Raw genomic sequence first — 24,992 nt, 5'->3', positions numbered from 1 at the left:
TAGTCACCCCCCCCCCTTAGGGAAAGATAGACACCAGTGGGCGTGACACGCCCACCCAGGGGTCCAGACAGCCCGGCGCGGGGGGAAAAAAAAAAAAAAAAAAAAAAAAAAACCACAGTAGGACGACATCCCATCCGGCCCAGAGTCTGGCTGCACCAGTGATGACGTCGGCCCCGGCAGTCCACCCGGCCGCAACGGAGGCAGCACCCAACCGGAGGTCAACCCCGGCCGCTCCCAAGTGCCCCGTCCCGGCTGTGGGGCAGCCGGTGTGCACCTACGGAGAGGCGGAGCAGGCCACTGATCGGTGGGGCCCACGGCAGTATGAGAGGCCGGTCGTAGCCGGCGCCGAGGGCACCCGAGCGGGCCTGCCTCCCAAGCAGGAGGCGAGGCACAGAACCCGTGCCCCGTACTGGGATCGGCAGCAACAGCAGCTGCGCAACGAGATCACTGCCCGAAGAAAAAGTGTAAACCGGATGTGCATGGGCGCACTTATAAGTGTTTAGGTAGCGGTTCCTGGCTACCTCCCCTGCAAAGTCCCCGTTGGGATTGTGTGTGCTTTACAATTCACGTTTAAAAGTTCAAAAAGACAATGGCTGAGAACTTGCAGGCCAACCCATAAACTTTTGAGCCTTGTAAATACTCCCTGACAAACCTTCTCACCTAGCCGTAGTCTCTGGAGAGGCTGGTTGGAGGATGGGCCTGCGGCGGAGTAGGCCGAGGTCCTGCCACCAGCAAAACCAGTGACTACCCTCCGGGTCAGGGGTCCCCTGGACGTGGAGCCCTTGAAAAGGACTGCCGGGTAAGGAACTTTTTACCCGGCTCGTTTGGGCAACACCTGGACCTACCCTGGACTTGGGCAAGGGATGCTAACCTGTGCTTTAGTGGTGGCATCAGGGATAGGTTGTTTTGGGTGGGTGAAGTGAGACGGACCTGGTCAGTCCTGGTTGTTTTATATGTGCAACGTTTAAAGACAATGCCCCCCGTAAGGGAAGAGTTCAAATATACCTAAATGTAAATATATTACAATTGTAAAACGTTTTACCCGTTTTATCTCCTTTCTTAGTTAAATAAACGGTGGTGGTCGGACAGCCCGCGGACGGTCTGTGTTTAACCAAGAGGAAGGGATGGGGGGGGGGGGGGGTGGGGGGGGAGATTGTGACGCCCTGACAAAACCAGATAGTCACAGCTAGGCCCCCGCATAACACCTTCCCTCATTAGGAAACACAGCCAACCAGAAAACCCTAGTCACTCCCCCCTTAGGGAAAGATACACACCAGTGGGCGTGACCAGGCGGATGGGACACGCCCACCCAGGGGTCCAGACAGTCCAGTGCGGGAAAAACAGTAGTTGAAGTCTGAGTTCAGTTTGGAGAAGAGTGTGGGCTAGAGCTAGGTGTAGCTCCAGCAGAGAAGTTCAAGTTGAACGGTACCAGGGTAGGAGCCCTGGTGCCACTGGCTAGGAGGCAGACGGTGGTCTCCGTCAGCAGGAGACGGGAAGACTGCTCGGTGGAACCGAGGTGGACCGGGTTGTAGCCCACCGGTACCGGGACAGGATTGTAGCCCGCTGGTACCGACCCGGGGAACCGACCCGGAAACCGGAGCACAAAGGGGGGGTACTCGGACCATGAAGCCAGGACCAGAACCGACTGGAGCTGGTTAATTTACCGATTGAGGTCAGGACTAGAGGTCCTGTCCCACCCACCCACGGTCCAGCATCTGTGGTCACAGCTCCTTAGGTTACATCCAGCCGGGAGCAGACTCCTGAGTTTTATACTGGGAAAGTCCATCTTACACAACAGTGCAGGAAAAGGATAGAGACCACCAGCAGGGTGGGGGATCCCAAACGCAACCAGCCGCAGAACCGGCCACCACCACCTTGGTTTACCAGCGACTTGTGTGTTTTACTAACAGTGAGTACACCAGCAACCCCCTGCAGTCGCCATCTCCACTGCACGCACCAACCCTGCCCACGGAGAGGTTAACAACTTGCTGCACAACGTCTCCCCCGGGTGCCCCGTAACAGCAGCGGTGGTGTCCCACCTGACCACACACCGTGGGTGGCGTGACGAACTTACTACGGCCTAGCCCGTACATCTACGTCCCGCATTTATTCGGCGTGTCCGCGAGACCCCCCTGGTCCGGAGACCCTCGAGCCACCACCCCTGAAGGCCCAGATCCGAGCAGCGCCGGCTGCTGGCACGGGGCGGCACATAACACAGAACCGATGAGCTGTTAACTCCTCAGCACAGCTGCTAACATCAGACACCAGGAGCAGAAGCGGAGACTTACTGGTGGACCCGAGGAAGCAGAGTACAGTGCAGTTTGTTCTATAAAAGTTTGGCGTTACGTTTCTCCCTTGACTAGAGTTTGTTTTTATCAGCATTGTGGTCCTTTTAATCTAAGGTCTCTGCCCCAATCTTGTTTGCACCTGTGGCACCTTCTAGTGACCCCAGTTTCTGGCTGGCCTGAAGAAGTCAGAAGTATTGGGAGTTTGTGAGGTAACAAATCTATGAGAGCCAGGACGAGGCCCTCAGACTTGAGATGTGACCTCCGGTGTGCGCCATGAAACACTGGAGCTGCAGACAGATCCCAGACTGCTGGAAACCAACTGGAGGGCACTGTAAGAAGATGAAGATGGTGGCACATGAGCAGGAAAGAAAAAAAAAAAAAAAACCACCACCACCACGCTGGAGTGGCGCTTTGACTGAAGAGTAATCACCCATATCTCAAAATGAAGTCCAGATGTGAGTTCAGCCAAAAATCAGCAATAGTTTACTCTGTCTTTGCAGAATTCTGACTCTTTGGGAGGTTCTCCATTATGTGGCTTCCTTTTTTCTTATATGCTGTGGTGAGGGGCCGTTACCACCGACTTCATGCGTTCAGAGAAGCAGATTTGAGGGTCTATTAAGTATCCATACTTCTGTGCTCAGGCTAAAACATATGGTGGACTCCTAAAAAGAGACACTCCTTGGCTAGGTCCTTCCCAGAGGGATATCTGGCTATTTTCCGTGTCGAGACTTCTAACAGAGGCTCCATGGACTTTTTTTGATTTGCATATTTCCCAGGGGGCAATGTACCTAGGATTTCACTGTGTTGAGCGCCTTTGTTGACTGCCAGCAGTGTTCTCTCTGGCTGGTCTCCCTGAGATCAGTGATTGTTTTGTCTTGTTAGTCTACTAGGCATTGCTCCCACCTGGCCAGAATCCTACTCCACACTGAGGGGCAATACCCCGAAGCAGCTGTGTGGATTGATACCTGGCCTTGGTATTTCCCTTGTCATATCTTTAAACTCATCAAGAGTTGGATATTGACTAAAAGAGACACTTAATATGGTGGTCTCCTAAAAAGAGCCACTCCCTGGCTAGGTCCTTCCCGGAAGGGTATCTGGCTATTTTCTGTGTCAAGACTTCTAATAGAGGCTCCATGGATCTTTTTGATTTGCATACTTCCAAGCTCGGGGAGGGGAGCAAAGCAGCTCACAGCGGTGCTCAAACAGCCCGTACTACAGGGAGTGTGCGCAAAGGAAGCCAGGTAAAAAGGAGAAGTATTACACAACCTTAACCAAAAAGTGTCACATCTACTCAGTTGCCTGGGGCCCATTTGACCACAAGAGTTTGCTTTCATCATATTTCCACAAGTATGGTAGGTAGGCAGCCATCAGTTTCAGCAGTTTTTAGCTCAGGCCTTCCCTCAGTGCATGTCAAGACACTGCGACCACATGAGCCCCAGCGACTAGTCACGTCTGTATTTTGGTGCGACTAATTGAAGGTCAAGGGAAAATCTAATGTCAGAAAATGCCCCAGGAATATCCCACAGGCAAAGATGGTTGAGATCACATCTGCCATCCTTCCTGACAGCACTGGGAGGATATGACCTGCAGCCGCCAGTCATAGCACTGTGTGACAGCTGTAGTCACCCAGTCCCCAGGGCGAGGGCACACTGCTGATACCGGAGCAATCTGCTGCACGACTCCTTTCACCCCACATCGGAATTTTCAATAAGGAAGTCCGACATGAATACAACAATCTTTAGCTGTGGATTAACCCCATATCTGCAAGGAAGCAGCATTCACTAACTTGACAGGTCCCCTATAAATATTAATCCCTGTAGGAGCCGCACCACATTGTCCCATATTTAGGTTAAATCGGGTCATTGTGGAGCCCTGATCTGAGGGCCCCTGTAGCCACTTTGAGATCAATAGCAGCATAGCGCAGACTGCATCAATGTGCTGGCCACTGTCCCCAGTTCTGTATACAGGGTACAAGGGCAGCCCTATCAACACCTATGCACTCAATGACATTGGGGGGGCCCTGCTGATGCACAATTTCTATGCCAGTCTAGCAGAGCCCCACTTCCAACACTGGGCACTGAGAGAGGGAGGGGGCTCTCTCCCCCCCCCCCCCCCCCCCACTGCAATAGCTGGGCACTGGAGAGGATGAGGGGGGCTCTCTTCCCCCCCCCCCCCTCACTGCAATAGCTGGGCACTGGAGAGGATGAGGGGGGCTCTCTTCCCCCCCCCTCCCCCACTGCAATAGCTGGGCACTGAGGAGGATGAGGGGGGCTCTCTCCCCCCCCCCTCCCCCACTGCAATAGCTGGGCACTGAGGAGGATGAGGGGGGCTCTCTTCCCCCCCTCCCCCACTGCAATAGCTGGGCACTGAGGAGGATGAGGGGGGCTCTCTTCCCCCCCCCCCCCCCACTGCAATAGCTGGGCACTGGAGAGGATGAGGGGGGCTCTCTTCCCCCCCCCTCCCCCACTGCAATAGCTGGGCACTGGAGAGGATGCGGGGGGCTCTCCCCCCCCCCCATCCTCCCCCACTGCAATAGCTGGGCACTGGAGAGGATGAGGGGGGGCTCTCTTCCCCCCCCCCTCCCCCACTGCAATAGCTGGGCACTGGAGAGGATGAGGGGGGCTCTCTTCCCCCCCCCCTCCCCCACTGCAATAGCTGGGCACTGGAGAGGATGCGGGGGGCTCTCTTCCCCCCCCCTCTGCAATAGCTGGGCACTGGAGAGGATGCGGGGGGGCTCTCTTACCCCCCCCCCCCCCACTGCAATAGCTGGGCACTGGAGAGGATGAGGGGGGCTCTCTTCCCCCCCCCCCTGCAATAGCTGGGCACTGGAGAGGATGAGAGGGGCTCTCTTCCCCCCCCCCCCTGCAATAGCTGGGCACTGGAGAGGATGAGGGGGGGCTCTCCTCCCCCCCTGCAATAGCTGGGCACTGGAGAGGATGAGGGGGGGCTCTCTCCCCCCCCCCCCCCCCTGCAATAGCTGGGCACTGGGGGGGGCCCTCTTTCCCCCACTGTCATAGCTGGGCATTGGGGGGGGGGGGCTCTCTTTCCCCCACTGTCATAGCTGGGCATCGGGGGGGGGGGGGCTCTCTTTCCCCCACTGTCATAGCTCGGAGTCTGTCCCTCTATACCATCTCTGGCCACCGGAGGGGGGGGGGGGGGGGTCTCTTTCCCTCTTCCATTGCTGGACGCTAAGGGGAGGGGGTCTCTCTCGCACACTGCCGTCGCTGAGCGCCCAGTCCCCTCCAGCACCTTGCACCTGCGGCTCCCGGGCTCAGGCACGCACCTCAGTACAGCAGAGCCGGGCACGTCTCAGCACACAGCGGTGGCGGCGCCTTCCTCACAGCACGGAGCGGTGCGGCCTTCGTCCTCCGACCCCCGAGGCCTAATTACGCCTAAGCACTAAATCCACCAACCGATCGTCTCCGCAGAGATTCAAACTGCCCGCTTATAAAGCGCTTTAAACCGCTCTCGACGCTGATTGGCTGAAGCAATGAAAGCGGTGGAAGGTGATTGGTCTGCTGAAAGGAAAGCAGTTGAAGCGAGGAGGAAGCGAAGGACGTAATGACGCAAAAGGGGAGAGAGGAGGCGGTGTCTGGCACGCGCAGGCGCAGCAAGAACGAGGTAGTGACGTCATTAGTAGGAGACCGGCGCTCGTAGTGACGTCTGACAATTTATTACCGTGCAAAGCGGCGGCTGAGTGGTAAGTATGTTCGCCATGGGTCGCTGTTTGTTGTGCTCCTAGTACAGACCTGTAAAGGAAGCCGGGTATTCTGGGCTGTTATAGAGCGCAGCAGAGTCCAGTCTAGACGTGGCTTCCTGCAGAGGCTGCTTGGACCTCGTGGTTAATTTAGTCTTGGAAATAATAATAATTAATAATAATTTTATTCATTTATATAGCGCCATTAATTCCATAGCACTTTACATACATTGGCAACACTGTCCCCATTGGGGCTCACAATCTAGAGTCCCTATCTGTATGTCTTTAGAATGTGGGAGGAAACCGGAGTACCCGGAGGAAACCCATGCAAACACGGGGAGAACATACAAACTCCTTGCAGTTGGTGCCCTTGGTGGGATTTGAACCCAGGACCCCAGCGCTGCAAGACTGCAGGGCTAACCACTGAGCCACCGTGCCGCCCTGGAAAGAGGTTTCTTGTTCCTAGCAACCAATCACAGTGCAGCTTTTATGTTCTAGCTGGACTGGAAGGCTGAAACGTCAACTCCGATTGGCTGCAATCGATTACGTTCATTTTCTCTGGGACTACTTTATTTAAAGAGATCTCCACTTTTATGCCAATCCCCCCTAGCTAGTGTCTGGTGTTTTCTCCTCCATCCGGCTCTAAAGGCAATTCTGCAGGTTTACAGTTACTAGAAAGCAGTGCATTGTGGGAGCACCGGTGACAGTTAAACAACCAGCTGTCAGATCATGTGTCTGATGAAGGGGCGGAGCCCAACTATTTATATGTGAGCAGCAAAGTAGTCTACATGAGATAGGTTTGGGTAGGAAGGAATAGACACAAGAAATCCAGATTTGTACAAAAGCCGTGAAGCAGAGTATTTGTGAAGTTACTCGGCGGCTTGTGTATGTTTACATTGTGGGATGTAATTATTTGGAGTTACCCTTTAAATTACTATCTCACTGAAAATAATGATGTTGTGCGTAAACACGTGAATTGGGCCTGGCTGAGTGGAGAGAGATGACGCAGAACAATCGCTCTAAATGATAATGCAGCATGCAACATCGCCGCGTGTCCACCATGGGTTATTAAAGGGAACCTGTCACCAGATTTGGGGCCTATAAGCTGCGGCCACCACCAGTGGGCTCTTATATACAGCATTCTATCATGCTGTATATAAGAGCCCAGGCCGCTGTGTAGAACGTAAAAATCACTTTATAATACTTGCCTAACGGGCGGTGCAGACCGGTCGGATAGGTGTCTCTGTTCTCCGGGTGCGGTGCCTCCACTTTTGGCCATCCTTGTCCTCCTTCTGAAGCCTGGGTGCATGACGCGTCCTACGTCATGCACATTAGCCAGCATTGAGGTCCCGCGCATGCACACTACAATACTTTGATCTGCCCTCCTCAGGGCAGATCAGTGCGCCTGCAGAACAGTAACTATATGGGGGGGCAATGTTTTGCATAAACTCACCGGAAAGAACTGCCCCCTCAAGCAGTTGCTTAGTGCTGAGTCAGACCCCCACCACTATTTTAAGGGTAGGCCATCATTTCAGAAAAGGCTGGGGACACGTAATAAAGGGGATGTAAAGCCAACGTTTATCATCTTACCATTACAGAAGAGACTATTATGTCAGAGATTCCCCTATGTCCCCTTTTTGACTAGACGATGATGTAATATGAAAGCTGTAGGCAGTCACTGGCCTCTGTGGTTATCCTAAGGGTATGTGCGCACGTTGCTTTTTACCTGCTTTTTACCTGCTTTTTTGCTGCTTTTTCTTCTGCGCTGTTTAATGCCAAAATGGATGTGTTCTTCTATTCAAGCAAAGTCTATGGGAATTTGGGTTTCTTGTTCACACTATGTTGTTCAAAATGCTGCCTTTTTGTGGCAGAACTTTGGTCAAAAACTCAGCTTTGCAGTGCAAAACCCAAATGGCAAAAACAATTGACATGTTGCTTCTTTGAAAAGCTGAGTTTTTGACCAAAGTTCTGCCTCAAAAAGGCAGCATTTTGAACAACATAGTGTGAACAAGAAACCCAAATTCCCATAGACTTTGCTTGAATAGAAGAACACATCCATTTTGGCATTAAACAGCGCAGAAGAAAAAGCAGCAAAAAAGCAGGTAAAAAGCAACGTGCGCACATACCCTAAGTGTCTCTGTCGACACCATGGCGTCGTACATTGAGGTATCAGAGCCTCCTTGTCCGGTCACTGTTAGTCCATGGGACGCCGATAGCGGAGCCAACCTTCGAGTGTTCGGCATTTTGAGAGTTACTGAAATTATTGAATCTGGCATTTAGTATTTTACAACTGGAGACTAATCCATTGGATTGTAGGCAGATACAATGATATACTGTCTGATTCCCTGGGTATGAGGGTGACCGGATGTTTCCTTGTGTTTTCCAGTTGTGTGCTTTCTTATTTCGTCCTGACGCTCGCAGCAGCTTCTGTACAATGTATCGGTATAAGGTAACCCTGAAGGATCGCCACCAGCTGTACAAGCTGATCATAAGCCAGTTGCTGTACGATGGCCACATAAACATCGCCAACGGCCTCATCAGCGAGATCAAGATGAACTCTGTGTGCGCCCCCTCCGAACAGCTGCTGCACCTCGTCAAAGTGGGTGAGTGTAAGAGTCCACAGGAAGGAGCACAGGGACCGAGGCTGACACTCACTCCTCTTATTACTGTAGTAGTACGGGGTCTCCTATTTGGATTTCCATCACGCAGGCCGTATATAGGGGCTACCACCGGTCTGGGGCTCTGCCTTTTCATTAAAGGGGTCATCCACTACTCAGACAACCACGTCTTATGTTTAAGCTCCCATTGGCCCTCCTGTGACGTCATCGTGGATCACTGATGGGTTGCTATGATAGCAGGGAGTCTGGTGACAACCTCCATACTTGTCATTATAACTCTCCTTTGAAACCTGCCTGTGGCCGGGCTTCAAAGAAGAGTGCAGTTTTCACTATATGCAGCACTGCTGTGGTATATACTGTGGCAATTCTGTATATCCCACAAGCGATCAGACGTTTGCAACTTCAAATCCTTTAAAGGGATTATTAAAGGGAACCAATCACCAGAATTTTCGTATATAAGCTAAACTGGCACTATCAGGCTGATTCTCTACATACCTGTACTGGTCAGCTCCGATGTTTAGGCTTTCAAATCCAAGAAAGTGAAGTTTATAAATTCAGCAGCTACTTGATTGGCATTTGCAACGCAGCAGATAACTGGGAGGGTATTCATATGGATTCCCGCCTCCCTGCCTGTTGTTCCTCCCGCTCTCTGTTCTCTATGGCAAGTAGTATACAAACTATTCACTGTGCTGAAGGACCTGTGTGAGGTCATACCCATGTGACCAGAAGGGGTGGGGCCTCAGCCAACAAAGCTGGACCTCACACAGATCCATAAGAATTTATAAACTTCGCTTTCTTGGATTTGAAAGCCTAAACATCGGAGGTGGCCACTAATGGTATGTAGATAATCAGCCTGATAGTGCCAGTATAGCACTGGCTGTAGCTTATATACGAAAATCCTGGTGATTGGTTCCCTTTAAGAACAGTAAGAAAAGTTTTAAAAAATATATGAAAAAAAACCCCATAAATTCAGATCACCCCACTTTTGCCCTATTTACAAATAAAGATGAGAAAACAACAAATACACATGTGGCATCACCGCATTCAGAAAAGCTTGATCTATCAAAATATAAAAATTAATCCAGTCGGTAATCCCTGTATATAAAAAAAAGAATTAAAATTAAAGAACGCCAAAATCTGTGTGTTTTTTTTGGCGGGTTTTGGTTAATGCACTACTACGAAAATTACTGTAACAAGCGATCAAAACATCAAATCTATCCCAAAATGGTATGAATAGAAATGTCATCTTGCCCTGCAAATAGTACGCCATCAACCGAAAAAATGAAAACGTTACGGGTCTTGGTAAAAGGCAACAAATAATCGTCCTGATGAGGAGTACCTTATTTCAGGGTCCTTTTTACCTCAAAATGTGCAGCGTAAAAACAACAAAAAGCCATGTCAGGATTGGGGAGGGGTTCACAATTTGGAATTTTTTTTCCCCGGTGTTGAGTACACTATGTGGCAGAATGAATAGTGTCATTCAAAAGTACAACTCGTCCCTCAAAAAACAAGCCCTGATATGTCTAAAGGTACCGTCACACTAAGCAACATCGCTAGCAACATCGCTGCTGAGGCACGACTTTTGTGATGCAGCAGCGATATTGCTAGCGATGTTGCTGTGTGTGACATTCAGCAACAACCTGGCCCCTGCTGTGAGGTCGCTGGTTGTTGCTGAATGTCCTGGACCATTTTTTAGTTGTTGCTCTCCCGCTGTGAAGCACAGATCGCTGTGTGTGACAGCGACAGAGCAACAACTAAATAAGCAGTGAGCAGGGAGCCGGCTTCTGCGGAGGCTGGTAACCAATGTAAATATCTGGTAACCAAGAAGCCCTTTCCTTGGTTACCCGATATTTACCTTCGTTACCAGCGTCCGCCGCTCTCAGCTGTCAGTGCCGGCTCCCTGCACACATAACCAGACTACACATCGGGTAATTAACCCGATGTGTACTGTGGCTAGGTGTGCAGGGAGCCAGCGCTAAGCACTGTGCACTGGTAACCAAGGTAAATATCAGGTTGGTTACCCGATATTTACCTTAGTTACCAAGCGCAGCATCGCTCCCACGCGTCGCTGCTGGCTGGGGGCTGGTCACTGGTCGCTGGTGAGATCTGGCTGTTTGACAGCTCACCAGCAACCCGTGTAGCGACGCTCCAGCGATCTCTGCCAGGTCAGGTTGCTGGTGGGATCGCTGGAGAGTCGCTTAGTGTGACGGTACCTCAAAGGCTGCTTTACACGCAGCGACATCGCTAGCGATGTCGCTGGTGAAAGCACTCGGCCCCGTCGGTTGTGCATCACGGGCAAATCGCTGCCCGTAGTGCAAAACATCGTTAGTCCCCGTCACACGGACTTACCTGCCTAGCGGCATTGCTGTGGCCGGCGAACCGCCTCCTTTCTAAGGGGGCGGTTCGTGCGGCGTCACAGCAGCGTCGCTAAGCGGCTGCCCAATAGAAGCGGAGGGGCAGAGAGCAGCCGAAAGAAAGTGACGCCCACCTCGTTGCCGGAGGACGCAGGTACGGTGTTGTTCGTCGTTCCTGGGGTGCTGCCTCAGGAATGACGAACAACCTGCGTCCTGCAACAGCAACGATATTTGGGATTAGAAGGACGTGTCAATGATCAATGATTAGGTGAGTATTTTGATTGTTAGCGGTCGTTCGTATGTTTCATATGCAACAAATCGCTAACGAGGCCGGATGTGCGTCACGAATTCCGTGACCCCCAACGACATCTCGTTAGCGATGTCGTTGCATGTAAAGCCCCCTTAAGTCAACAGACAAAAAAAAACTTATGGCTCATGGAAGAAGGGGAGAAAAAAAACAAAACAGCAAAAACTGAAATTGCCCGTTTCATGAAGGGATATGAAGGGATTAGGGAGCACCTGTCACCTAATTCATTATTCCAAAACCATGGGCAGCATGACTCTGAGCAGTGTTATACAACTGCAGTCAGGTATGTTCTCTTTGAAACAGTCGAGCGTTTTAGAGAAAATCTAGTTAGAAGATCCGGCTGGGGACCATAGGGAGAGACCTTAGCCCAGCGCTGCTAGAGGCGATTCCTATGAGAGAAACCTGCCAATAGAAGCCGGCCACAGGCAGCGCTGGACTATCCAGGTCTTTCCCTTTGGTTCACAGCTGGATCTTCTGATTATATTGTGATGGTGTGATATTGTGGGTTGTGTATCATTTTGTGTAGGCTCGTATTTTAGGTATGGTGCTCTGTCCATTCTATGTATTATTTGTCCTGTCTGCAGGTTTATAACCCCCTGCAGTGCTTCTGTCCTTAGGTCTGGGGGAGGGGGCCTGGAATCCACCCAAACTCTGCTTACCTGGGGGATTATTCATTCTGGCTGAGAAAGACAAGAGAGAATGATCCTTGATCCTCTAAGGGAGAAGCTGATACCCCAGAGAGACTGTGAGAAACCCAGATTTCCCTGTAAAAGGACTGTTGGAGGATTATGACTAACCTCCTGGAACTTTTATCCCATTACTGGACTATTTTACCCTCTGTGTGGTGGCTTATTTTATGGATTATCTGATTTGCATGGAATAAAGGATCTCTGGATTTTTCATTCATGTTTCACTCTGTTGATTGTGTGATATCGGAGAAGGACCCCGTGACATATATCCTCTCTGAAACGCTTGACCGTTTTAAAGAAAGTATACCAGGCTGCCATTGTGCAGTAAGGCTCTGATTAATGGTGCCCGCGATTTGGGCAGCATGAATTAGGTGACAGGTTCCCTTTGAAGGGTAAACACTTACTGTATGACCAGGTGCAGTCAAGGTTTTTGTACACCTTTTTCTTTTCCAGGTATGGAGAACGATGACAGCGCGGTGCAGTATGCCATAGGCCGCTCTGATACTGTGGCTCCCGGCACCGGAATCGACCTCGAGTTTGATGCCGATGTTCAGACGATGTCTCCGGAGGCGTCTGAGTACGAGACCTGCTATGTGACCTCCCACAAAGGTCCCTGTCGTGTGGCCACATACAGCAGAGACGGCCAACTGATCGCAACCGGCTCAGCTGACGCCTCCATCAAGATCCTGGACACAGAGCGCATGCTGGCTAAGAGCGCCATGCCGATAGAGGTACCTACCTATCTGTAGAGCCTTACAGTGACGGAAATAATTATTTCATCTCTTGCTGATTTTGTAAGTTTGCCCACTGACAAAGATGTGAACAGCCTATAATTTTAAGGGTAGGTTAATTTTAACAGTGAGAAATACAATATCCAAAATAAAATCCAGAAAATCACATTGTATAAATTCTATAAAGTTTAAAATTATTTGCATTTTGCAGAGAGAAAGAAGTATTTGATCCCTCTGGCAAACAGTTAATACCTAGTGGCAAAACCCTTGTTGGCAAGCACAGCAGACATTTTTTGTAGTTGATGATGAGGTTTTAGCACGTCAGGATGAATTTTGGTCCACTCCTATTTGCAGATCATTTCTAAATCATTGAGAGGCTGTCGCTTGGCAACTCGTAGCTGCACCTCCCTCCATAAGCTTTTTGTTTATTTTCTGTATGTTTTGGGTCATTGTCATACTAGAAGACCCAACCACAACCCACCTTTAAATTTTTAATGGTAAAGGTAAGGAGGTTGTCACTCAGGATTTTACAGTACATGGCTCAATCCATTGTCCCATTGATGCGGTGAAGTAATCCTCTGCCCCCAAAACATAATGTTTCCACCTCCATGTTTGACAGTGGGGACGGTGCTCTTTGGGTCATAAGCAGCATTTCTCTTCCTCCAAACACGGCGAGTTGAGTTAAGGCCAAAGAGCTCAATTTTTATCTCATCCGACCACAGCACCTTTTCCACATCACTCTGAGTCATCCAGGTGTTCATCGGCATACATCAGATGGGCTTGTACATGTGCCTTCTTGAGCAGTGAGTCTTTGCAGGCACTTCAGGATTTGAAGCCATTACGGTGTAATGTGTTACCAATGGTTTTATTGGTGACAATGTACGCAGCTGCCTTGAAATCATTAAGTTCCCTCCGTGTAGTTTTAGGCTATGTGCCCACGCTGCGGAAAATGCGCGGATTTTGCCACGGATTTCTTGCGGAAATGCCGCGGATTTTTCAGAAATCTGCAGCACAGCTACTCCCCAGCCATTTATATGGCATTTGGGAAATGCTGTGTCCACGCTGCGGATTTTTCCGCAGTGGAAACCATGCGGATTTCCGTGCGGAAAAATCCGCAGCATGTCAATTATTGTTGCGGATTTACCTGCAGATTTTGCCTATTCAATTGAATGTAAGGCTATGTGCCCACGGGACTCTGTATCTGCGGATTTTTCTGCAGCTAAGTCCGCAGCATTCCCCCGGAATCCGCACCTTTTTCATAGGTGTTGATTTTGTGCGGATTTCGCGTTTTTTGTTTTTTTTCATTCAATTGAATAGGCAAAATCCGCAGGTAAATCCGCAACAATAATCGACATGCTGCAGATTTGTCTGCACGGAAATCCGCAGCGCGGGCACAGCATTTCCCAAATGCCATAGAAATGGCTGGGGAGTAGCTGTGCTGCAGATTTCTGGAAAAATCCGCGGCATTTCCCTGAGAAATCCGCGGCAAAATCCAGGCATTTTCCGCAGAGTAGGCACATAGCCTAAAAAAAAAAAAAAAAATCGCAAAATCAGCACCTATGAAAAGGTGCGGATTCCGGGGGAATGCTGTGGATTTAGCTGCAGAAAAATCTGCAGATACAGAGTCCCGTGGGCACATAGCCTTACACTAATCTCTCACCTTCCTCATGATCCTGGATACCCCATGAGGTGAGATTTTGCATGGAGCCCCAGATTGATGTCGATTGACACTCATTTTGTATTTCTTCCATTTTCTTACTATTGCCCCAACAGTTGTCTCCTTCTCACCCAGCGTCTTACTCATGGTTTTGTAGCCCATTCCAGCCTTGTGCAGGTCTATGATCTTGTCCCTGACATCATTAGAAAGCTCTTTGGTCTTGCCCATGTTGTAGAGGTTAGAGTCTGACTGATTAATGGAGTCTGTGGACTGGAGTCTTTTATACAGGTGATAAGTTAAGACATCTGTCTTTAATGCAGGTAATGAGTTGATTAGGAGCGTCTAACGGTATGTGCGCACGTTGCTTTTTACCTGCTTTTTACCTGCTTTTTTGCTGCTTTTTCTTCTGCGCTGTTTAATGCCAAAATGGATGTGTTCTTCTATTCAAGCAAAGTCTATGGGAATTTGGGTTTCTTGTTCACACTATGTTGTTCAAAATGCTGCCTTTTTGTGGCAGAACTTTGGTCAAAAACTCAGCTTTGCAGTGCAAAACCCAAATGGCAAAAACAATTGACATGTTGCTTCTTTGAAAAGCTGAGTTTTTGACCAAAGTTCTGCCTCAAAAAGGCAGCATTTTGAACAACATAGTGTGAACAAGAAACCCAAATTCCCATAGACTTTGCTTGAATAGAAGAACACATCCATTTTGGCATTAAACAGCGCAGAAGAAAAAGCAGCAAAAAAGCAGGTAAAAAGCAGGTAAAAAGCAACGTGCGCACATACCCTAAGTGTCTGTAGGAGCCAGAACGCTTAATGGTTGGTAGGGGATCAAATACTTATTTCTCCTTGCAAGATGCATTAAATTTATATCATTTATACCATGTGATTTTCTGGATTTTAGTTTGGATATTCTACCTCTCACTGTTACAATTAACCTACCCTTAAAATTATAGACTGTTCATGTTAGGCTACGGGTTGAACTAGATGGACTTAGAGTCTCCCTTCAACCTTAAAAAAACTATAAAAAAAAAAAAACTATAAACTAAACTATAAACTATGTCTTTGTCAGTGGGCAAACGTACAAAATCGGCAAGGGATCAAACAATTCTGTCCTTCACTGTATATGTTGGGTGACAATACAGCCTCCAAATCCAGGCGGGCTGCACATGTGCAGAGCTCAGTCCAATCACTTCTATGAGAGTTATGGAGCCAGACCTGACACCTCTCCCCGTTTCTCCTTCGCCAGAGTGCAATGACTGCCTCCATAGGCGGGACGTGGGTCGGGGGATGTTCTTCACGACACTCCAGGGCTGGGACTTATGTCTATCAGACACTTCTGGCATATTCTATGGGATAACCACTATTTATGCTTTCTCTCCCCCCTATTCAACTCTCAGGTCATGATGAACGAGACGGCACAGCAGAACATGGAGAACCATCCCGTCATCCGCACGCTGTATGATCACGTTGATGAAGTCACATGTTTGGCATTTCACCCCACAGAGCAGATTCTGGCTTCCGGCTCTAAAGACTACACCCTAAAGCTGTTCGACTACTCGAAACCATCAGCTAAGAGGGCCTTCAAGTACATCCAGGTGAGTGACGGCGGCAAAACCGTGCGTACAAGCCCTTAAGGTGTTTTTACGAGTAAATTCTCTGTTCCCCTTTTGTGGGGAGGGGCAGATGAGCAGGCAGCCATCCAACACTGAGCAACTTTGCTGCACGGGTCCTATTCTAGTTAATAGGATTAATGCACTATATTTGTAGGGGTCCTATCCAGCTTACAATGGGGTCTCTCCACACCTCATGTCAGATGGAGCTGGAGAAAGTACAGCACGGCCATGATGATCCAGCATCTTGTAAGATTTTCAAACTGAGATGAAAGGTCTCTGGGGTTTTCAAGTTCGTTCTCCTCCGAAGATCTCAGGTGGTCACATTGAGGGGCTGCTCCCCTGCCGCCTCAGTGACTCACCAACCGATGGCAGAGCCTCAGGTGACGGTGCCTCTGCTGCATCAAGACCCATTATTACGTCTGCAGTAAATTGCAGTATTGATCCCCAGCTGATTTCATCTCAGACAATCCAATGCCCTCCTGGTCATAGCACCGACATCTGTGTCCTCTCCTAATAGTGCCACTTATGATCCCATCTAGTTTGTGTCTGTGAGCAGCATCTGCGTATCCCATTCCTATCAGGAGCGAGTACTGTGCCTGTACTGCCTCTAGTGGTCACATGTGTATAACAACCAGTAAATAACATTTCCATTGACTTGTGAAATTGAAAAAAACTATTCTATTTTTTTTTACAATTTATATAGATAGATAAATGGTTACATGTCACTGTGTACATACATTACTTATCCTGTACTGATCCTGAGTTACATCCTGTATTATACTCCAGAGCTGTACTCACTATTCTGCTGGTGGAGTCACTGTGTACATTCATTACTTATCCTGTACTGATCCTGAGTTACATCCTGTATTCTACCCCAGAGCTGCACTCACTATTCTGCTGGTGGAGTCACTGTGTATATACATTATATTACTTATCCTGTGCTGATCCTGAGTTACATCCTGTATTATACTCCAGAGCTGCACTCACTATTCTGCTGGTGCAGTCACTGTGTTACATTACATTACTAATCCTGATTACATTCTGTATTATACTGAAGAGCTGCACTCAATATTCTGCTGGTAGAGTCACTATGTACATACATTACTTATCCTGTACTGATCCTGAGATACATCCTGTATTATCCTCCAGAGCTGCACTCACTATTCTGCTGCTGGAGTCACTGTGTACAGACATTGCATTACTTATCCTGGACCGATCCCGAGTTACATCCTGTATTATACTGCAGGGCTGCACTCAATATTCTGCTGGTAGAGTCACTATGTACATACATTGCATTACTTAACCTGGACTGATCCCGAGTTACATCCTGTATCATACTGCAGAGCTGTGCTCGTTATTCTGCTGGTGTTTTTCTACATCAGTTGACCACTTAATATAGTCTGGTATAGAGAGGACACCTCCCAGAATACTGATCACCAGAACAAGGTCTGTACAGACACCATGCGTGAGCAGAGAGTGATGGAGTAGTGGTTCTATGGCAGATATCAGTCACATATAGTAATGTGTATCTGCAGGTTACAGAACACTACAGTCAGTGCCTCATTGCACTTTATATGAAGGATATTTATGCAGGAATGACTCCTTCGGAGCCTGTGCACTAATACTGCCATTGTGTAATTCTCCAGGAAGCAGAAATGCTGCGGTCCATCTCCTTCCACCCATCGGGAGACTTCATCATAGTGGGCACTCAGCACCCTACGCTGCGCCTCTACGATGTCAACACTTTCCAGTGCTTCGTCTCCTGTAACCCCCAAGACCAGCACACGGACGCCATCTGCTCCGTCAACTACAATCCATCCGCCAACACCTACGTCACGTGCAGCAAAGACGGCAGCATCAAACTCTGGGACGGGGTCTCCAACCGCTGCATCACCACCTATGAGAAGGCGCACGACGGAGCCGAGGTCTGCTCTGCCATCTTCTCCAAAAATTCCAAATACATTCTGTCCAACGGCAAGGACTCTGTGGCCAAGCTGTGGGAGATCTCCACTGGCCGAATGCTGGTCAAGTACACAGGTAAGGCAGGCGATGGCGTGACCTGAATGTCTGGCTGTAAGACAACCATCTGCAGCAGACCTGCTCGGCCTGCGGTGAAGGGGACGGGTGCCTTCCTATAAGAGGTGTCCCGGTGTGAACGGCAGAATTGGTACAAAATCGTTTTAAGCCCCCTCCTTACAGATCAGTTTCCAGTTTTGCCCTTTTTATTTTTTTCCTTGCCGCCTTAAAGCCATCATTTTTATCTCCTTATCCACATCGCAGTATGAGGGGTTTGTTATTTGCAGGATGGGTTTGGGATAACCCCGTACAAAGTACTGAAAACTGGGAAAAAGTTGCCAGGAGGGAAATGGCGGGAAAGAAAACCACAATGAGGTCTTACAGCGCTCATTGTGTAGTAAAAGTGAGCTGGCAACGGGATTCTCCATGATTACAGCAACGCCACATTTCTGAGCTTTATAGATTTACTCATTTTTTAAAAAATCAGAAGTTTGGAGAAAAAAAAAGTTTTTGTCACCATATTTTTAGACCCACAACATTTAATATCTTTCTGTCAACGGAGCTGAGAGAAGCTTGTTTTTCGTGTGCGTGCGTGCGTGTGTGTGTGTATATGTATACGTGTATAATAAATAAATATATACCGTATTTTTCGGACTAAAAGACGCACTTTTTTCCCCCCAAATGTTAGGGGAAAATGGGGTGTGCGTCTTACAGTCTGAATGTAGGGTTGCGGGGAGTGATGGTGCTGCGGTGGAGCGGGTCATCGGGGGCACGAGCAGGCTCGTATTCCACTCCATCCACTTCTATAGTAGCAGTGGTGTAATGCTTGATCCCCACTTTGTGCACTTCTATGGGAGCAGTGGTGTAACCCACATGATGGGCTTTAAATACACGGCTTTGGGGAGCATCATATGATGGCATTAGTAGGAGGCTGTACAATGACAAAGCATAAGCTTTGTCAAAGCAGAGCTCAGTCAGGGTTCAGAGTACAGAGCATGTACTGTGCTGTGAACAGTGTGGTGATAGCGGCAGGGAGCACAGAGCCTGATGAGTACATAGCTGTGCTGTGAACACTGCGGTGACCGTGGCGGGGAGCACGGAGCGTGATGAGTACATGGCTATACTGTGAACACTGTGGTGGCGGGGAGCGCAGAGCGTGATGAGCACATGGCTATACTGTGAACACTGGTGGCGGGGAGCACGGAGCGTGATGAGTACATGGCTATATTGTGAACACTGTGGTGGCGGGGAGTGCAGAGCGTGATGAGCACATGGCTATACTGTGAACACTGTGGTGGCGGGGAGCGCAGAGCGTGATGAGCACATGGCTATACTGTGAACACTGGTGGCGGGGAGCACGGAGCGTGATGAGTACATGGCTATACTGTGAACACTGTGGTGGCGGAGAGCGCAGAGCGTGATGAGTACATGGCTATGCTGTGAACGGTGACAGTGGCGGGGAGCGATGTGCTGCTGATCACACTGCTACCGATACCTCATCGCACCTCCTGAGCCATGACTGGAGAAATTGGAGCTCTCAGAGTAGCTGTGTACAGGGGCTGCCATATTTGAAGCAAGTGTCGAGCTTAGACACTTAATGGTGCTTTACACGCTGCAAAATCGCTAACGGTATATCGTCGGGGTCACGGTGTTTGTGACACACATCCGGCGTTGTTAGCGACATCGCAGGGTGTGACAGCTAGGAGCGACGATCAACGATCGCAAAAATCGTTGATCGGTGACACGTCGCTCAAAATCATAATGTCGTTGGTGGTGCATGCCGCTGGTTGTTCGTCATTCATGCGGCACCACACATCGCTGTGTGTGACACTGCAGGAACGACAAACATCATCCTACCTGCGTCCATCGGAAAGGAGGAAGGAAGGAGGTGGGCGGGATGTTCCGGCTGCTCATCTCCTCCCCTCCTCTTCTATTGGGCAGCCGCTTAGTGATGCCGCAGTGACGTCGCTATGACTCCGAACGCACCTTCCCCTTGAAGGAGGGATTGTTCGGCAGCAACAGCGACGTCGCTGAAAAGGTATGTGCGTGTGACGCTGCCGTAGCGACATTGTTCGCTACGGCAGCGATCACCACATGTCGCACGAATGACGGGGGCGGGTGCTATCGCTAGCGATGTCGCAGCATCTAAAGCACCCTTTACACAAATGCACATGGCAGCCCCTAGTGGCTGCTGAAAAAAATTATGGATAAAATTGTAAAAACACATTTTGTATTAAAAATAATTGATTATATCAATAATTACTACAAAGATAAAAATCACGGCACCTTCCCTTTTAAAGGCCTTTTCCCTCCACAGTCCCCTTCCCTCGGATTGAACTAGCACTTGACAGCATTATGAAAGAGGTAACACTGCAATGCTGGCAGGTGCTAGAGGAAGGTGCGGGCCGTATGACGCGGTCAGGGATGGGGGGGCCGTATGACGCGGTCAGGGATGGGGGGGCCGTATGACGCGGTCAGGGATGGGGGGGCCGTATGACGCGGTCAGGGATGGGGGGGCCGTATGACGCGGCCAGGGATGGGGGGGGCCGTATGACGCAGCCAGGGATGGGGGGGCCGTACGACGCAGCCAGGGATGGGGGGGGGGCGTACGACGTGGCCAGGGATGGGGGGGGGGGCGTACGACACAGCCAGGGATTGGGGGGGGCGTACAACGCGGTCAGGGATGGGGGGGGGGGGGCATACGACGCGGTCAGGGATGGGGGGGGGGCGTATGACATGGTCAGGGATGGGGGGGCGTATGACGCGGTCAGGGAATGGGGCCATCTATGAAATGGGCTTAGCTTCATACACACACATCTGATGGCAATGTACTGTAAGGGGTTAAGAATCTGGTTACGGGTGGTCTCGCTCTTATATCATGCTTGGCTTGCTGTGTTTGTAAATTACCACTCATAAACAGCAGGGGACACTTCAATATGGAGAACCATCAGCCAGAACATAAGTCAGACTGGAAATGATCTGTGAATCAGATTGACTATTAACCCTTACTGCTTGTAGGCTTCGGCCTGTACCCCTTTAACTGACTTTTTTCTGTCTGTAGGTGCTGGGCTCAGCGGCAGACAAGTACACAGGACCCAGTCCGTATTTAACCACACAGAAGACTACATCCTCCTCCCAGATGAAAGAACCATCAGCTTGTGTTGTTGGGATTCCCGAACGGCCGAGCGCCGCAACCTCCTCTCCCTAGGACACAATAACATTGTCCGCTGCATCGTCCACTCTCCCACCAATCCTGGATTCATGACCTGCAGCGACGATTTCCGAGCCCGGTTCTGGTATCGCAGGTCCACCACAGACTAAAATAAACCCTCTTCACTAATGGTAAGGTAGAACTGACGCAGAAGTGCCTGGTTGGAGCGCCCCCCGATGTGCAGAGCAGTGACCTCTTCTGGGCATTATCTTGCGAATGCATATTCTTACGGTCTCGGCCAGGATCTGATGTAATCCCTGACAACCCACCCTGAAGAGAGGCACATGGGGTGTCGGACATTCATCATCACTGACTGTGCGCTCCACCGATCCCTCATCCTGACCTGTGCAGTGCGCACCCGTCCACAATGTGTCGCCTCTCACCCTATGGTGTAATCCCATCTTATTATATACGGCTGGAATATATCATACCATTATCACTGGGGGCCTCTACTCCTCCAAATACTAATGGCCCTAGATTTTCTTTTTTTCCGCTCATTATCGCACCTGAATATGCGAGTTAATAGAGCTATGTCACAGGAGCAACGCTGTATGGGGTACAACGGAATCTTCAGGGTCGGTAGGGGGGGTCCAGCATTATTCATAATGGTAGCATCACTTCATATCACCCCATGTATGGCTGGAGTAATGCTGCACGGCAGGTAGAAGTCACGATCCTGGGTAGTTCTTGTAATTTATACCCATAGAGATTCTGGAAATTCATCACTGGAACCATCACACTCCAGAAACCATCTGATATACTGTGACTGATTTACTGATGCGGTTTAACCCTTTGGTCCTTTAAATAATCAAAAAATGGTCTAAAACACAATAAATGTGATGCACAAATGAAGCGACTAATCTGGTACCTATAGATCAGTAAATGGGCCGTGCTGTGTGCTGCTGAGTGCAGGGGCTGAGGCCTCCTTATTGGAATATATAGCAGTCCCATATACTGTTTAGTTGCCACTCCCAAGTACTATACATGATTTCACATTCACTGGAAGGAAACCTGTCCTATTGAAAATGGTACAGGATCTGCAGGCAGGATAGTACAGAGCAGGAGCAGCAGAGCCGATTGGTGGACAGTTTTGTTGAAAAGTTTCCAGTAAGACATAATTTATTTTATTAATTAAAATAGGAGTCCGGTGGGTGGTCCTGATAGTCCTCGCTGTATTCCTACACCAGAGAACATTTCAGTAGCAATTTGGGCTACATGTGGTAATGTCATCCAGTCCACAGTATCCAATATAAGGCCTCTTCTCCACTTGCGTTTACAAATTCACAGCGACACTCGGCTACAAAGGTGAGTCGAGTGTGCTGCGTGTTGTCTGTGTACGGTGTGTGTTTTTTTTTTTTCCTCACATAGCACTCGCATGACGCTCGCATGTCATACGGATGCTATGTGAGTGTTTATGCATACCGCGTCAGACTGGCTACCGGAGGAATCTCCAGTAATACCAGGCCTGGCCGCGGTTACCTGCACTGAACTCCAGAGCTGTCACCTGAGCTCCAGCGTCTGCCTGATCTGTCTGCAGCTGTGCTGACCTGAACAGCAATCGCCGGGGAATCAATCACTCGGCGCTCGCGGTTCAGTCCAGGCTGCACTCTGGAGCTGAGGTGACAGCTCCGGGGTTCAGTGCATGTAACCGCGGCCAGGACTGGTATTACTGGAGATTCCTCCGGTAGCCAGTCTGACGCGGTATGCAAGTGTCAGGATCCGTGTGACATGCGTATGCCACCCGGGTTCTGATTTATTTTTTTTTCTCGCTCCCATAGGATTGCATGGGGGTGCGAGAGCTGAGTCTCTGGGAAATCACAGCATGCTGCGATTTCACCGAGAGCACGAGACGTGCCGTAAAACATTTAGCAAGAGGACATGGCCTCATTGATTAACACTGGTGCGAGTGAGATCCGATTTTCTATCTGATCGCACTCGCACATAGAAATCCCAAATCGCACTCCGACCACAATGATTCAGCCAAAAGGTTTCTTCACTGTTATAAAAAAAATTCCAAAGCCGCATTCAAAAATTATTTTTAATCTAAACGTGTCATACATATCACTACATAATAGGTTTTAGTATAAATATTCATGAACAACCAGAAACAACACACTTAAGGCTATGTGCGCACTAGAAAATGAACTTTTCTTAAGAAAAATCCGCACCCTCTGGCAGAATACCGCACCCGCGGAAAAAAACGCAGTAAAACCACACCCACATTTTTGCCGCGATTTTTCCGTGGGTTGGTCCCTGCGTTTTTTTATTATCTATGGCGAAAACTGCAGGGACCTGCAAAACAGAAGTGACATACTCATTATTCTCTTTGCGGCAAAAATTCTGCAGCAAAACCTGTAGGTGAAAAAAACTTTTTTTTTTTTTTTTTTTTTAACCATAGGTTTTGCTGGGCAAGGACTCAAGAAAGGTTGTGAACATTTTCTGCAGCAAAATCATGGCAAAAAACTAAACGTGCGCAAAGGGCCACGCACTGGACTCGCATGAAGGAGTGGGGCCGCCCACCAAACCTATATATCAGTCTCCATTTCTGTATACCATTCTGTCCACAGAACTGTATGAACAATGGGTCAGGTTCCCTTTAAATCTGAGATATGGTGCAGTACTCCTTAGCCACTAAGCAATGTACGGAGAACTCCCCAATCGTCTAATCCTGGACACCCCTTTAATCCTAGCTGTGCCGCTCTATACTGTGGATATAAGACGTCCAGTGCCATTGCCATCAGGATGGGTCTGTTCATCTGTGGCAGGAACCACAACCAAGTTGCGACTTTCCATTCTTCTCGAATCTGCCAGATCTTACGGCATTATGACAGGGCTCTGCATACAGACTGTATAAGATGAATATTTTCTGCCTTATTTTTATTATTATTTTTTTTTTTTGTAATAAACTGATTCCACTGCCCCGCTGTAGAGTATTGATTGTGTGCCTTGTGTACGGCGTCCGTATCGCCAGCGTCCAGCAAGAAGCATATGACGCTACACACAAGTCGTAATCTCCATTATTAGGAGGAGCTTTGTTCTCGCTCGCACCGTTTGATGCCACGTGGGGAGTGACATGTGACACCCCTGTGCTGGCCCTGGACGTTCAGGGCAGGTGTCGCTTCCCATCCCCCGCTCCATTTGGAGGCTCATGGATAGAGTTGAGCGGATTGTTAATAATCCGGGTCCGGCGGATCAGTGGCGGGTTGACAAGGAAGTCCGGATCCGATCTGGAATCCGGCCGAATATATGTCGATGAGGAGCGGAATCCGGGACAAGAGAGAAGTGAGAGAGAGAGAAACAGAGAGGAAGAAAGACCCGAATCCGGATCGTGCACCCGGAATCCCGCATCCGGGTCGGACCCGAATCTACCACTGAAACCGCGCGGATCCGGATTTTTCAAGTCCGGGTTCGCTCGACACTACTCATGGACAGTATATTACTCATCAGCAGGGGGCGATGATGAGCCCGGGCTTCTCCCCACAGTGCACAGAATAACCTGTGCTCCTCCTGAGATGTGATGGACAGGGGCGTCAGAGTGAAATGACCCCATTTTATTCTATTTGTATGCCACGTGACTTGCTATCGATTTCCCCACCACTGGTATAAACCTCATACGTGGTTGGAATTGCCCTTGAAGTTGCCCCATGGCCCTTTAGTTGTAACACAGCGCCCAGCATCGCGGGTAGGTCCAGGAATGAGCCGTCAGTCAGGAAGTTGCACATATCCGCTGGTTTCAGATGCATGTGTTTCTCTTTCCTCTTTTTTTGGTTTTGTCTTTTTTTTATTATTTTTAGAGAACCACAAGATAAGC

General features: G+C 49.3%; 2 protein-coding genes across 3 annotated transcripts in view; one reads left to right on the top strand and one right to left on the bottom strand.

The window, feature by feature from the left end:
- Positions 1–6,123, bottom strand: part of AURKA (aurora kinase A) — a 36,106-nt gene extending 29,983 nt beyond the window's left edge. Inside the window, exon 1 of one of the 2 annotated variants that reach the window (XM_075350576.1) lies at positions 6,038–6,123. The gene's annotated coding sequence lies outside the window, so the exon portion shown is untranslated. Of the gene's footprint in view, positions 1–5,571; positions 5,755–6,037 lie in introns of those variants that run through there. The other variant, XM_075350575.1, reaches the window with a different exon arrangement.
- On the top strand, positions 5,904–24,097 carry CSTF1 (cleavage stimulation factor subunit 1). Its single transcript, XM_075350574.1, has 6 exons — positions 5,904–5,988; positions 8,372–8,588; positions 12,407–12,684; positions 15,739–15,936; positions 17,601–17,991; positions 21,032–24,097. The coding sequence occupies exons 2-6, from the start codon at positions 8,420–8,422 to the stop codon at positions 21,289–21,291; spliced, it is 1,296 nt and encodes a 431-aa protein (XP_075206689.1). The 5' UTR covers positions 5,904–5,988; positions 8,372–8,419; the 3' UTR covers positions 21,292–24,097.
- The last annotated feature ends 895 nt before the right edge of the window (positions 24,098–24,992 follow it).

Source organism: Anomaloglossus baeobatrachus, chromosome 5, assembly GCF_048569485.1.
Source record: "Anomaloglossus baeobatrachus isolate aAnoBae1 chromosome 5, aAnoBae1.hap1, whole genome shotgun sequence".
NCBI classification, from domain to species: domain Eukaryota; kingdom Metazoa; phylum Chordata; class Amphibia; order Anura; family Aromobatidae; genus Anomaloglossus; species Anomaloglossus baeobatrachus.
This window is presented reverse-complemented; position numbering and strand designations above follow the sequence as displayed.